The sequence below is a fragment of the Penicillium psychrosexuale genome (genome assembly GCF_028828465.1).
Source record: "Penicillium psychrosexuale strain IBT 29551 chromosome Unknown utg000001l, whole genome shotgun sequence".
Taxonomy (NCBI): Eukaryota; Fungi; Ascomycota; class Eurotiomycetes; order Eurotiales; family Aspergillaceae; genus Penicillium; species Penicillium psychrosexuale.
This window is the reverse complement of record NW_026643186.1, coordinates 678,975-691,763: the sequence shown is the minus strand read 5'-3', so window position 1 is coordinate 691,763 and position 12,789 is coordinate 678,975. Positions and strand designations below refer to the sequence as shown.

The 12,789-nt window shown below is 50.4% G+C and overlaps 6 protein-coding genes across 6 annotated transcripts; 3 read left to right on the top strand and 3 right to left on the bottom strand.

Annotated features, from left to right (window-relative positions):
• Window positions 1-711: 711 nt before the first annotated feature.
• On the bottom strand, window positions 712-1,391 carry N7518_000245 (DUF3759 domain-containing protein; the record flags this gene model as incomplete). Its single annotated transcript, XM_057181173.1, has 3 exons — window positions 712-1,037; window positions 1,108-1,242; window positions 1,376-1,391. The coding sequence occupies 3 exons, from the start codon at window positions 1,389-1,391 to the stop codon at window positions 712-714; spliced, it is 477 nt and encodes a 158-aa protein (XP_057046523.1).
• Window positions 1,392-3,018: 1,627 nt separating this feature from the next.
• N7518_000244 (alpha/beta hydrolase) lies at window positions 3,019-3,819 on the top strand (the record flags this gene model as incomplete). Its single annotated transcript, XM_057181172.1, has 1 exon — window positions 3,019-3,819. One exon carries the CDS (start codon window positions 3,019-3,021, stop codon window positions 3,817-3,819), a length of 801 nt encoding a protein of 266 aa, XP_057046522.1.
• Window positions 3,820-4,301: 482 nt separating this feature from the next.
• Window positions 4,302-4,745, top strand: N7518_000243 (uncharacterized protein; the record flags this gene model as incomplete). Its single annotated transcript, XM_057181171.1, has 1 exon — window positions 4,302-4,745. The coding sequence occupies one exon, from the start codon at window positions 4,302-4,304 to the stop codon at window positions 4,743-4,745; it is 444 nt and encodes a 147-aa protein (XP_057046521.1).
• Window positions 4,746-5,114: 369 nt separating this feature from the next.
• N7518_000242 (uncharacterized protein) lies at window positions 5,115-7,067 on the bottom strand (the record flags this gene model as incomplete). Its single annotated transcript, XM_057181170.1, has 1 exon — window positions 5,115-7,067. The coding sequence occupies one exon, from the start codon at window positions 7,065-7,067 to the stop codon at window positions 5,115-5,117; it is 1,953 nt and encodes a 650-aa protein (XP_057046520.1).
• Window positions 7,068-9,348: 2,281 nt separating this feature from the next.
• N7518_000241 (SNARE domain protein) lies at window positions 9,349-10,231 on the top strand (the record flags this gene model as incomplete). The annotated part of the gene is made up of 3 exons (XM_057181169.1): window positions 9,349-9,383; window positions 9,436-9,935; window positions 10,155-10,231. The coding sequence occupies 3 exons, from the start codon at window positions 9,349-9,351 to the stop codon at window positions 10,229-10,231; spliced, it is 612 nt and encodes a 203-aa protein (XP_057046519.1).
• Window positions 10,232-10,299: 68 nt separating this feature from the next.
• On the bottom strand, window positions 10,300-11,526 carry N7518_000240 (histone chaperone napB; the record flags this gene model as incomplete). The annotated part of the gene is made up of 3 exons (XM_057181168.1): window positions 10,300-10,418; window positions 10,468-11,295; window positions 11,412-11,526. 3 exons carry the CDS (start codon window positions 11,524-11,526, stop codon window positions 10,300-10,302), a joined length of 1,062 nt encoding a protein of 353 aa, XP_057046518.1.
• Window positions 11,527-12,789: the final 1,263 nt, after the last annotated feature.

Sequence of the window (12,789 nt, the reverse complement as noted above, 5' to 3'; positions counted from 1 at the left end):
ATCCCCGCTGAACCTATACTTTTGGCACGTGTATGAGCTCATTCACGGTCGGCGCCTGAATTGTCAGGCCACAAGCCCACACTTGGTCAGCCTTGTACACTGATTGGCTGGGATGAGATCTCAGACCCACAAGGCCAGATTCCTGAAGTTTGGGGAATCCAAGACCTGGGAATATCCTCACTTCTTTCATGCTCCAGGGCTTATCAAGTATTCAACCGTGCAATGATCTGTCACTTCCTATGCAGAACGAATACGAAAATACCCCGAGACCGACGCAATTCATCGGCGATTGATCCAACGACTGTCTCCTATCTAAGATACGGCAGCATTGGAATGCGGCCGGAATGCCGTCGGCGTGTTCTCATGGTGATGACTGGCTTAAGAAAAGCCCCGGCATCCCTGTGAAAGCTTGGCGCATTTTCTCGGTCGGACGAGTGTCTTATTCGTAAGTAGAAGTACGTAGCCCTACGTATGTCTATCGGAATTATGCCATGCAAGTTCATATCGTGCATACATATGATCTCGGGGTAGGGATATTGATATCGATATTGGATTACATTGGACACTCCATTTCACCGCTCTTTACAGATACGAGGTTGAGATATTCAAATTGTTCGATGGATCATATCTCTTTCTTACTACATACCACCACAGGGGTGTTCATAAAACAAGTTTCATCATTCATGTATTGCTATCCTCGACACGACTGGCCTAGTAGTTGCGGTTGTCCTCGCGGTAGTTGTCACGGCCGTTGTCACGGCCGTTGTCGCGGTAGTTGTCGCGGTTGTCACGGTTGTCACGGTTGTCACGGTTGTCACGGTTGTCACGGTTGTCACGGTTGTCACGGCCGTTGTCGCGACCGTTGTCGTGCTGCTCGTAACGCTCCTCGTACATGTGCTCGACGTTCTTCTTGGCGTGGTGCTCAGCCTTCTCGCGGTCAAGCCAGTTCATGCCCTTGGTCTCGGCGAGCTTGTCGACCTCGCCACCGACCAAGCCGGCGATGAGCTCCTTGGCCAATTTGTGGCTGGAAGGCTTGCCTGTTGTTCAATTACAAGTCAGCAGATTGTCCATTATTAATTAATTGGGGATGTAATGCGTGTCACGTACCCTCCTTGCGCTCGTGGTCCTCGTAGGCCTTCATGGCAGCAAAGGAAGCGGCACCGGCAACGAACTCGTGAGAGAACTTGCCCTCATGGTGTTGTTCGCCGTTGTACACCTGCTGGTGCGCCTTCTCGGATTCATCTATCCTGACGTTAGCATGATTTTCGCTTCAATAGCCAATGGCGTGATGTTGTGATATTGCCGGCTATGCAGGTCGGGTCGGCCCTAGTGCATGCAAGCTGTAAGGTATGTGTCTAAGGGAATTCGAACTTACCCCAGCCGTAAGCCATTGTGTATATAGATAGATGAAAAGTAGGTGAGAGAGAAAAGTTTGTATAGTGATGAAGAAAAGAATACAACGTAGTGCGGGGCGATGAGGGGATCTTATACCCAGGCAAGAGAGGGACTACAGAATACTCCAGAAGGGCTACGTAGTCTACGGGGTACGTTGTACTAAGATTCGGGTATAGCTTTCTCCCCTCTGTCTCAGCTGGAGTTGCCCCACCATCCAATCTACCAGAATAGTGGCTGAGCTGGTTCAACATGTATGGGATAGATATGTCCGAGGTGGAGCGAAGACACCCTTCCGCCACACAAATCAGACACAACTTTCAGGGTGTTGGCCCGTGGCTGAAGCTGGCAGATGCTTCCGAAGCACATCCTAGTGATTATTGTTGCGTATCTTCGGCGATGCAGGCAACTTCATTGGGACCGGTGGTGGAATCATCCCACCACCGCATCGCTAGTCTCCGACTTCATTGGAGGACCACTTGGACGGGACTCCTGTCACAATTCCCGAATTACCGCCAGGGGTGTTTTAGATTTTGCCGGATCCCAGCTGAACTGCTTTTTGGTCCCCGGGATCGATGTTTGGTCAAGGGTTGCCCTGAAAGACGCTACATGCATGCCCAGCGTTCAGCTCGCTCAACAACGGACAAGTAGCATGATGCACTGTGTATACTATACCAATGCTGCTTTCCGCATGGCGCTTTCCAAAAACTTGGACATCCGGTACGGAGTACAACTTTCGACCCTCGTGCTCGGCATTACGAGGACGTGTCCCACCAATGTCCAATAGCGTGTCGATCTGATGGACCCGGATGGGTCGTCTCAGCCCTACTCCGCTATGAATTGACGAATAAAAGATGAGACACACGATACCAGATCCATTTCAGGTCACTTATACGGTATGCGTTACGCACATGTGCAGTTAGAAACCGATCAGCCTGGTTTGATCGAGCCAAGCCTGCCTTTTAAGGCTTGTCGTCGCCTTAAATTCTCGGCAACACCAGCCACAAGCAAAGTGGCGGTGAACATGGAACCGGGTGCACTTGCAATGGCCTCCTACATCATATGGAATAATGAGCAGTGACTTTGTAGAAGTACTCTTTGTATTGGTAAAGATATAATACGGGTGGGCTGACCTGAAACTAAGTATGTTGTACATAGTACTTACGTACGGTGTACTGGAACATCTGGCTCTAAGCCACACTCGGACTAAAATAGCATCACTACGACATGTGTCAGATCAATACACTAGTTAGTTAGTTAGTAATTACTCCGTAGAACACCACCACTTAACTACCTATTGCCAACTTATGAAGATCCCTTTCCCTTGAAACGATAGAATGTTTCAATCTCTTGATCAGCAACCGCAATACTCTCACAGTACACAGTGAGATCGTCTCCCAATTAACGTGAAAGCCTTACCGTAAATACTCTGTATCGTGTCCATACTAGTAGTACTCCGTAGTACTCCGTACTCCGTACTATGTACTTACAACCCTCCGTGGCTGGAAACATAAGCTCTGCGCCACATATCCATCACAGCCACACTCCGCGGCATTCTCTGAGCTCAAGCTCCAAGCTCCAGCTCCAAGCTCCAACTAAACTTAGCTCAACTCAACTGAATTCAAAATGCCTACCAAAACCCCCGCCCCATGCGACTTCCCATCCGAACTTACCGTGACCATCACACCCGCCCCACCCTCCCCCGCCCGCTCCCAATCAGCATCCCCAGCCCCAAACATCCTACTCCTACTCCATGGCCTCGGAGACACAGCCGCATCGTTCACAAAATTCGCCGAAGCCATCCGGCTCCCAGAAACCACCATCGTCACAGTCCAAGGCACAGCCCCTCTGCCCTTCGACCTGGGCGGCTTCCACTGGGGCGACGATGTCTCCTTCGACTCCGCGACCGGCGCGCTAGACATGGACGCCGGCCTGACGCGCAGCACGAGGATCCTAGTCGAGGACGTCGTCCGGGGCACGCTCGTACAGAAATGCGGGTACGCGCTGCGTGAGATTATGGCGCTGGGTTTCGGGCAGGGCGGGATGGCTGCGCTGGCTATGGCGCGGGAGCTCGGGCTGAAGGGGAAGGAAGCTGGAAATGGTAACGGTAACGCGGACAGTGGGGAGGTTGGTACCCTCTCTGGTGTGATCTCTATCGGGGCGCCTTATCCGTTGTCAGGATCCAGGGTCGGGAATACGAATCGCACCCCGGTGCTACTGGTTGCTGGCAGGGATTCGGTGGCGGTTTCGGATGAGGCGGTGCGTAGGACAAAGCAGGTTTTTGAGTTCGTCGAGGTGAGCCGGTATGCTAGGCGGGGGGATGGGATGCCCTCGAATCGGGAGGAGATGTTGCCTGTTATGCAGTGCTTTGCGCGCAGGTTGCGGAGTAGACAGGGTGTTCCTGAGGGCAGTGTGGAGATTAGCTGAACATACAGCATTACCTGTGTAAATTGGATGTCAGTTCACGATTTCGCTTTGCGGTCCGAGACATGTGTAGGTGCGCTGGAAGACGCAATTGGGCACATCCTGGCGTCTGGAAAATGGGTGACTCGATAACCTCGATAATGGTCGGGAATCGACATATCGATTTTCAGCTGGCGACATTCTGTAGGTTTCCGTAGTCCGAACTAGTGGCATATTCGAACTATCAAAGAGGGGTTACGGCGCCAATCGACAACGCACAATTGGTCAGGACCTCGCATTCGTCAATTTTGATCACATCCAAGTCATCTGATCTTAATACTCTTAGTATAGGTTCATTGCCTAGCCAAGCTATGAGAACCACCTCTCTCAAGAAATTCTCTCACGTTCTGATACACCAAACCCAAATCGCAAAAGGTAACCATCGATGATCACAGTGCTCAAAACTACAGATATGAGGCTAAGACTGACCGCATAGAACAAACAACATGGCCTACAACCTCTCAATAGAGGTCTTCGGTTCCGGCGATAGCCCCACACACCGATCCCACTGGGGCTTCATGATCAACAAACCGGGGAATCTAGAATTCGGAGATCTCCTCCAAGTCGAGGTCGTTGATTCAGACCGGTTGTGGTACGGTTTTGCGCCTCGGTACGCCACAAAGATTATCGACAAGGCGGCTGTGGGGATGTGCAAGCTTACCGATCTGACGTCTCAACAACGACACGACGTGATCAAGACTATCGAGAAGGTGCCTGCTCCTAAGAATTCAATTGGCCTGTGCCAAGATTGGATTTTTGATGCTTTGTTGTCTTTGGAGATTGAAGAATTCGTTCCTTCCGGTACTTCTGCTTTCTGGAAGGGCATGATTGGCAGACCGGCACGAGAAGTTGCTGCTGCTTGTGGGACGCAGTGGACTGCCTTTGCTTGATACGTTTATGTGTTTGGATAATAGGTCAGGGCATGGGATTGGAATGATTGGAATGTCAGTGAAGAGAAGATAATAGTATTTGTGATGAATTGTCTCGTAACTCTAGTATATAAACCCCTTGATATATACCAAGGCATGGTATGGCAAGTGCCTATGTACATAGTTAGCTGCTCCTTTCTCGAGCCCCCATGTCGGGTCTCTTCACGGTCCAAGGGATATCTTCGCAAAGCCCACTTTTATGCATCTATGTTCAAATATAAACCACCTCGCTGTGTACTGAGACTCCCCAGAACCCACAGAATGCCTCAAGCCCAAATATAAACTCTCAACCATATCTAAATACAACCAAGCACAAAAATCTAACAGGAATCATTTCTTAATCCCAATAACAGCCAGATTGCGCGGACTCTGGCCATACTCAAACACCGTCTCAACCCAACACTCCTTGACAGAGTCATGCTCACGCAGGAACTGCCAGCGATCCACCACAATAGCAGCCTCAACAACCTGAGAACTGAACGCCATCAGACTCCACACAATACTGAGATTCTTGCGCGTGTGCAAGTACTCAGTTTCATAGCGCTGCAACTCCTCTTCAGACATGGTACAGATGCGCTCCTTGACCAACTCGCCTCGGATCGGATCCAGGCTCAGTTTGACCGTTGCAGCCCGTACGTACGCAGAGAAAGACTCGAATGCAGACTTGCGGAGCGACCCAACGATCAGCGCTATACCCCCGGAATCGGGGCTGTCGGTGTGGTCTTTGTAGAGATCATCGGGCACATCGGGTTTAGGGACGATGCCGCGATCTAGAAGGACGCGCTGCAGCAGAGCGCGGTAGAAATGGCGCGTGAAGAATCCTTCGCTGTCGGCGTGGCCCCAGTTATGAGGTGCCTGTACGGCCATTGAGCGGGCTGTGATATTGAGCTTGAAGCCTGTTGTGGTCTTTGCTTGGTAATTTTCATAGAGTTTGGACATTGGGAATCCGTGCGGGTCCCATGAAGATCCGGTCTTTTTGAGGCGGGGGTGGGCGGATCGAAGGATGGGGATTTTGTATGTTGCTGGTCCCAATCGTTCTGTCAGAAGGTTGTAGCAGCAGCCGATCATGGCGATTGCTACAACAGAAGGATTGAGCACTAGTGATCGGACTCCGTGGTGGAGGAGGTTTCCGCATGAATGCAGAGAGACCACCATCACCCGCGCGTCACTTGGTTTCTTTTCGGATTGCACGACGACTTCTTCTGTGCTGGTCCGGGTTTCAACTGATGTCTTTGGGTCCACGACGTGCTCGATGATCGGTTCCAGGTAGCCATCTTGGATATTATGTTCGATATAGCTGACAGTGCCTCTGGTGTCGACCTCCGGTCGGGCCTTTGGTACATGTACTACATGTGGCTTTCTGTACATCGAGCCGAGCACATCATCCGCTTCTAGGGTCATATCGGCTAGCATGTTAGAGGTGGTATCTTCATCCAGCTCAGCAGGTTTTTCTGGCACTGCATCGCTCAGTTCCAGTGGTGCCCCCATATCCAAGTCAGGAACCTCGGGCTTTTCCGCAGTGGCTAGGTCTGGGGCTAGTTCTGGGGTTTGCATGAATTGCCTCTTCAATTTGTTGTGCTTTGCATTATGCATTGTCTTTATCTTTTCCTCCTTAGCCAGTCGAGCATGGACGTCCATACGACTAGCACCGCTGATGTATTGGTGTTTCCGCTCAATTGCAATGATATGCTTATGATAGGGCGAGCTTGCCAGCATGCGCCCCAGGTAGTTTTGCCCCGACCCAAAATCAACAATGTGAGACAATGGCTCCCCGCGACGCTCATTGACCGTCTCCGACAAAGATGCGACATAGCGAGAGAATTGCTCCACCTCATGCTTCTTCTTCTTGTTCATGCCGATAGCGATATGCATCGGGAGAGGTTCGCTCCTCTCAGATGTGGTGAACTCGCGACGGAGGCTGAATCGTCGAATGTCGCGAATGTACTCGAGGAGAGATGCAGGCGGAAATGCGCTTCCGTTCCAAGTCCTGCCATTATCGGAACTTGCGTTTGTTTCGACGGGTTCACACAGCGGGCCAATGTCCTCCCGTAGTAGCAGTTGCAGGATGCTGTGGATATCGTGATGCTCGAAAAATGATCGCCAGTCTTCCGGCAGTAGGGACGTGTACAGATCGGGATCGCGCGTCAGGAAATCGAGGATATGCACGCCACCGCAAAGGTTCATGAACATGACCGACTCGGTTGCGAATGAGAGGAGGGCCTGGACATATTCGTCGGGATCCTTCCACTCATCGGAGAGTGGAAGGGGGGTTTTAATCGTCATGCTAGATCAGATGTCATTAAAAGCACGGAATAAGTCGTCAATTCGTAGAATGAGGGACATTCGATATACTGTGGGGAATGTTATCGCTTTTTTTTTATCTTCCCCCGCGTACCCGCTCAAGGCCGCTTAGTCATGTCTAGAGGCCATTCCAAGGACGATCATCTGAAGACATCACGCTAGAAGGGGATTGTCGGATGTGATATAGCATGTATACGCATATTGCTGCTACATGGAACCAGATGGCCATTGAAACAATCTAGTCATGTCATTTCAGAGGTCAAGTCAAGATTTCCACAGGACAAGACGATGTGATGCAAAGATCAGAAATGCACAGTTGAGGAAAGGACGACCCAGGAACATCCGTACGGCTTCAAAGTCCACAGTCAAGTCGGATGTAGTCGGTAGCTGTAGGGTTGTGGGAGAGGGGTAACACTGTCTCACTTCAAGCTACCTAGGATAGTACAAAAAAAGAAAACATGACAAAAGATTAGAAGGGTTGTATTCCGTGGGACCGTCAATGGCTATGGAGTCCGGATACTCAGCCATGACTTTCTCGAAGAGCTCGCACGAGAACTGGACTTTGATCTGGTAAAACCTGCATAGACCTCAACAACTTGGGAATGTTGATATCCTTGTAGGTAAAGTACCCTGTCCTCTGCCTGCGCTGTCTCATGGGGCTACGGGGAGATGGCGGTCGAGAGGGATGGGGAGAAGAGAAGAAGAAGAGAAAAAGAAGAAGGGGGGAGGAGCCCTTTTATATGGTCACTTCTCACGTGCCAGACATGGCAAACAAAGTTGAAGGAAGGAACGTAGCTTCCCTCATGGTCGATTGCTCTTGCCTTGCTCTACGTGGCAACCACCATTTCTCTTCTCAAACATCTGAACCACAACACACCGCAGCAGAGTCGACGTACGGGTCATATTTGTCCACGTGTGTACCCTAAAGCTCACCAGGACGGACAAAAGTTGCAGTTGCTCGGCCAAGCCTCAACCCTCGATGGATATGTGGTTGTATATGCAGCATCTGCCTGGCTATTATCGCCTCCGTGGTGTAAAGATCAAACTGGGAGAGGTAATTTCCTATGAGCTTTCCAAAGTTGCATTCAGAAGAGTTACTAACAGTTGATTCCTCATGTAGCAAATCCAAACAAGGCCATTGCTCGATCCATATAATCACCGCAAACTATCATTCTCCAAAGCGCTGCAACCTAAACTATGTCAGGTTTGGGATCAATGTCTGATACCTACATCTTTAGTGAGAGCGGCTTGTAACCTTTTCAATACAGGGGCATTGAACCAAGGCCCGCGTTGGGTAAGGCTTAAGAAGACCGCATCTACTGCACCATCTAAGCCAAGCTTGCTCCGACAGGCGGCAAGAAACAATGTGCGACCCTGAGGATCCCGTCGTTCCACATCTAGACTAGTTCCGAAGAGGTCGAGGATTGGCTGGATAAGCGCACCATCCTCAAGCAAAGAGTGTGTAACACTGCATGCCCCATACATGTGCGGAAAACGAGCCTCTTGGTCGATATAATCCTCATAGGTGTCACTAAATCCGTAATATTTTCCCCCAATAGCCCGAGTCGCTCATGCTCCAGCCGAAGCGTCTCATCTATCCCAACAAGCGTATCTCATACCGTTAAGATCGGACTCATCACTATCATATTCCAGACCCCCCGTGTCCTTGGAAATAATAGAGAAATCCTATAGTTGTAGGTGGCTTGACGGCTGCGTAGCTTTCGAACCCCGGGCCTCATCCTCTGCCAGACCAAAAAGGGCGGACTCCGAGTCATCAAAGCGTGCATTTGGATCGAACTCTGCAGCTAGGAAATCATAGACTGCTGAACCAGCATATCGGGTTCATCCATCTATCCATTGACCTTGTATAAATGGCACTACTCCGTAGTTTGAGAATCAATGTTCGTTATTTTTGTTTTTTAACTGATGCTGATGCCTTGTCTGATGTAAGCAAAGTTGACTCGATGACCGGTAATGAGAAGGCATTTTCAACATAATGGGAAGTAATGTTGATAGTCGAAGATTGAATGAGAAATACTCTCAGCATAATCTCATTCGGTGAAAGATTGTATAGAAATGTGTATGTTGTACTCCGTACTTAGGAGTTGGGCCGTGCGTTGGGCCGAGTAAGCCAAACCGCGCGGTTGTCCTAAAATTCCACCGTAGAGATCAGTCAGCAACACCGCCGCTCCAGTCTCACCCGTCCGTGGACCAACCCGGGGCCGAGAACTATCAACAACTCACAATACCCCATACCGCAGCCATGGAGCACGCAGACCCATTCCTACAAGTCCAAGCGTGAGCTCTACACCAACTCCAAGCGCAAGTCCCCAACTAACCAACGTACCAGCGATGTGGTCTCAACCCTACAAACCAGCCGGCCACTCTTCTCCTCATACCTCCGCATCCGGTCACTAGCCAAAAGCCCCTCCAACCCAGAACTCAAGCAAGCGCGCTCGGAACTCGAAAGCACATTAACAGAGCTAACAGCCGACCTCAACGACCTCGTCGAGAGCGTGCGCGTAATCGAACAAGACCCCTACCGCTTTGGCCTGGAGCTAGAGGAAGTGCAGCGGCGGCGCAAGCTCGTCGACGATGTCGGTGATGAGGTCGAGAAAATGCACCAGGAGCTACAGCAGACTGTCTCCAACTCTGCCGTCGACACGCTGCCGAACCCTACCGAGTTTGATGCGGCGCTTGAGGAGGAGGAGCGCGGCCGGGGCGGGGACGATTATTATGCCTCTTTGGAGCAGCAGCGCCAGACTGAGCTTATGCATGAGCAGGATGAGCAGCTTGATGGTGTTTTTCGCACTGTGGGCAATCTACGTCAGCAGGCTGATGATATGGGTCGTGAGTTGGAGGATCAGGCTGTCATGATTGATGAGGTTGATACGCTAGCGGACCGAGTTGGGGGAAGTTGTCGAATGGGATGTCGCGTATCAAACATATTGTGCGCAAGAACGAGGGTAGGATTCGCTTTTTTATCCTCCCATTTACTCCTAATCTCTACTGGATGGATGGTCTGGTATGGTATGGGAATCTCAAGTTCAAACTAACTTTTCTGACTAGATACATGGTCCTCGTTTTGTATCGCAGCACTCATTTTCGTCCTCGTCTTATTATTAATCCTACTCATTGCACTGTGATGATACAAAATCAAGGGGTTAGTTAAAAGCAAAAATCAAAGGGGGTTGGCGTTTCGGGTGCAAATGGTTTAGTTTCGAGCCTTCTTGCGCGGACGCAACTCACTGTCTTCATCGGAGTCGTCTCCGTCCAATTCCTCCATATCGAGGTCCATATCTTCGAGCTCTTCGCCGATTTGGAAGGATTGAACTGGTCAAAGTCAGCAGGGGAACATCTCACTCGTTCGGGATCTACATACCGTAGTAGCTGAGCGCATCGGGCCAGAGGTCCTCGGCAATGGCAACAGCAAGGTCATCTCCATCGGGGAAGATATCGATTTCCTCAACTCCCTCGGAGTCATCTTCCTCATCCTCGGAGTCGGAGTCACCGGCCTCCTCGATATCGTCGCCGTTCTGGATCTTGGCCCAGCGAGCCTCGATCTCCTTGGCAGCCTCCTTGGACTGAGCGGCGGAGACATCACGGCCGCGGTATCCGAAGAATCCGAAGAAGCTCATGCCAACGGGGCTGGGCTCCTCGTCATCCTCGTCATCCTCGTTGGCCTCGGCCTCAGCCTCCTCGACCTTCTTAACGAGAGCAGCGAACTCGGGCAACTTTCTGCGGTCACCGCCCTTCTTCTCAGCCTCAGCAAGGTCGCAAGCAGCATCAAGCATGCCCTTGGTCAAATCCTGATCCTTCTTCCAGTTGATGCGGACGGGCTCGGAGACCAGACCCTCCCAGGTGCGAGTCTTGCCAGCGGCGTTCTTGGAGACCTCCTGGCGCCAGTAGAACTCCTTGACGAGCTTCTCGTTGGTGAAGAAGGGGTTCTCGTCGCCGGTCTTGAACTCAAATGTGAAGCGCAAGCTGCGGGGCTCGCCGTTGCCTTGGGCGTCGAGCTCGAATCGCTCGACGTTCATGTTCTTGAGGCACTCACCGAGCACTTGGGCGTCGGTGGCCAGAATGTACTCGTCGATCTCGGGGGGAGCGCTAGCGAAGACGCGCATCCAGAACTCAGCCTGGACATCGGGGATGTTGATGATCTCGCTGCGCTTCTGGATCAGGGGGGTCATGAGCTTGACGGAGTGGCGCACTAGAGTGTGTATGTTAGCAATTGGGTTATCGATAGGTGCGCTTCTGAATGCATGGTAGAGTAGCCTCTGCGAGCTGTTCACTCCATAACAAAATAGAAAATCAACAGAAACATACACTGCTCAACCTCAGCACGGGCGAACTGCTCTTCCAGAACAGCAATCTTCTTCATAGCAGCCTCAGGGATGCTAGGCATCTCGACACGGTCAAGGAGGGACTGATCGTTAGACATGATGGGTATGTATTCGTGAATAAGGGTTGTAAGTAAATAATGCCAGACAAACACGCAGACTTGAGTGTTAAAGACAGAAGAATAGAAGAATGAAGGAAGGGAAAATAAAATATCAGAGGGGAGGCAAACAATGCAGGGACACGGCAAGAAAAAAAAAAAAAAAGCGATGCGCGCATCAGAAGGAGAAGAGCTAAGCTACATGACGGTACTTGTGGGTACTTATCCTTACATTGTTATAATGCGTTGAGGTTATGTATCTCGGTGTACCCGTGTGTCCACCGGGCAACGGGCAATGGTGGGGGTGGCCGCGGTGGTCGGCCTCAGGCGTCGAGGACTACATCATAGGCTGGGAGATGGAGGGAAAACTCTGACGCTGATCTTGTTTGTGGTGGATCTCAACGTGGCCGTGGGTTATAGATTGTTCTGATTGGTACTGGGTAGGCTTGGAGTCTTGGTATATGGTAAGTACATGGAGGGGTAGGACAGGTTCAATGCTAGGTGGTATGTTGTATGGGGATATAGGTCGATGTTCATAGTTATAGGTAGGAAATACGAGATACGGTTATCTGCACTCTACGCCGTATGTATGTTGTATCCTGCTTTGACAGTTGACATATGCAGGAGCAAATCTCACCGTATGTCTATACAAACCTTCAAGAGCCCTAATGCATACATTCCAATTGTAGGTTTTGGTAAGAATATGCCTGAAGAGATAACGACTATACCTTACCTTCTAAACTAAACTCTCTATGTTGTAAATTGTTGCAAATTGCTATAAACATGCACCGCCACATACCTCGCCACATGCTAATCAGATCCAAATCCTCATCCTAACAAAAGAAGCGGGGAAGAAGAAAAAGCAAAAAAAGCAAGCATACACTCCAAACTAAAAATAAGAGAGAAAATACTTTATTTCAACGGCAATTCATTCTCCTGAACTTTCGAAGAATCCATCTATACCCAGGTAGAGTGTATATATATACACCGCACAATTCCATCCTAACACCTGGGCCCCTTTGATACCAGGTCTGACAGTTACTTTTATAAATCAACCCCCTTTCCCACTATTTTTTCTCTCGAGGTCCGAGTCCAGAACTTCCCCACATTTGATTTGCTCATTGATTTGCTCATGCATGACCCCGTTAGATAAGAGGAGCGGTCTGCGTGTCGAGCGTGTGAATGTTCGATGTGGACGCACGGGACCTGCAGGACTCGTCAATTGGGGTCAGGTCAGCAGACGTGAGGCACGAAGCACGTTGTGTC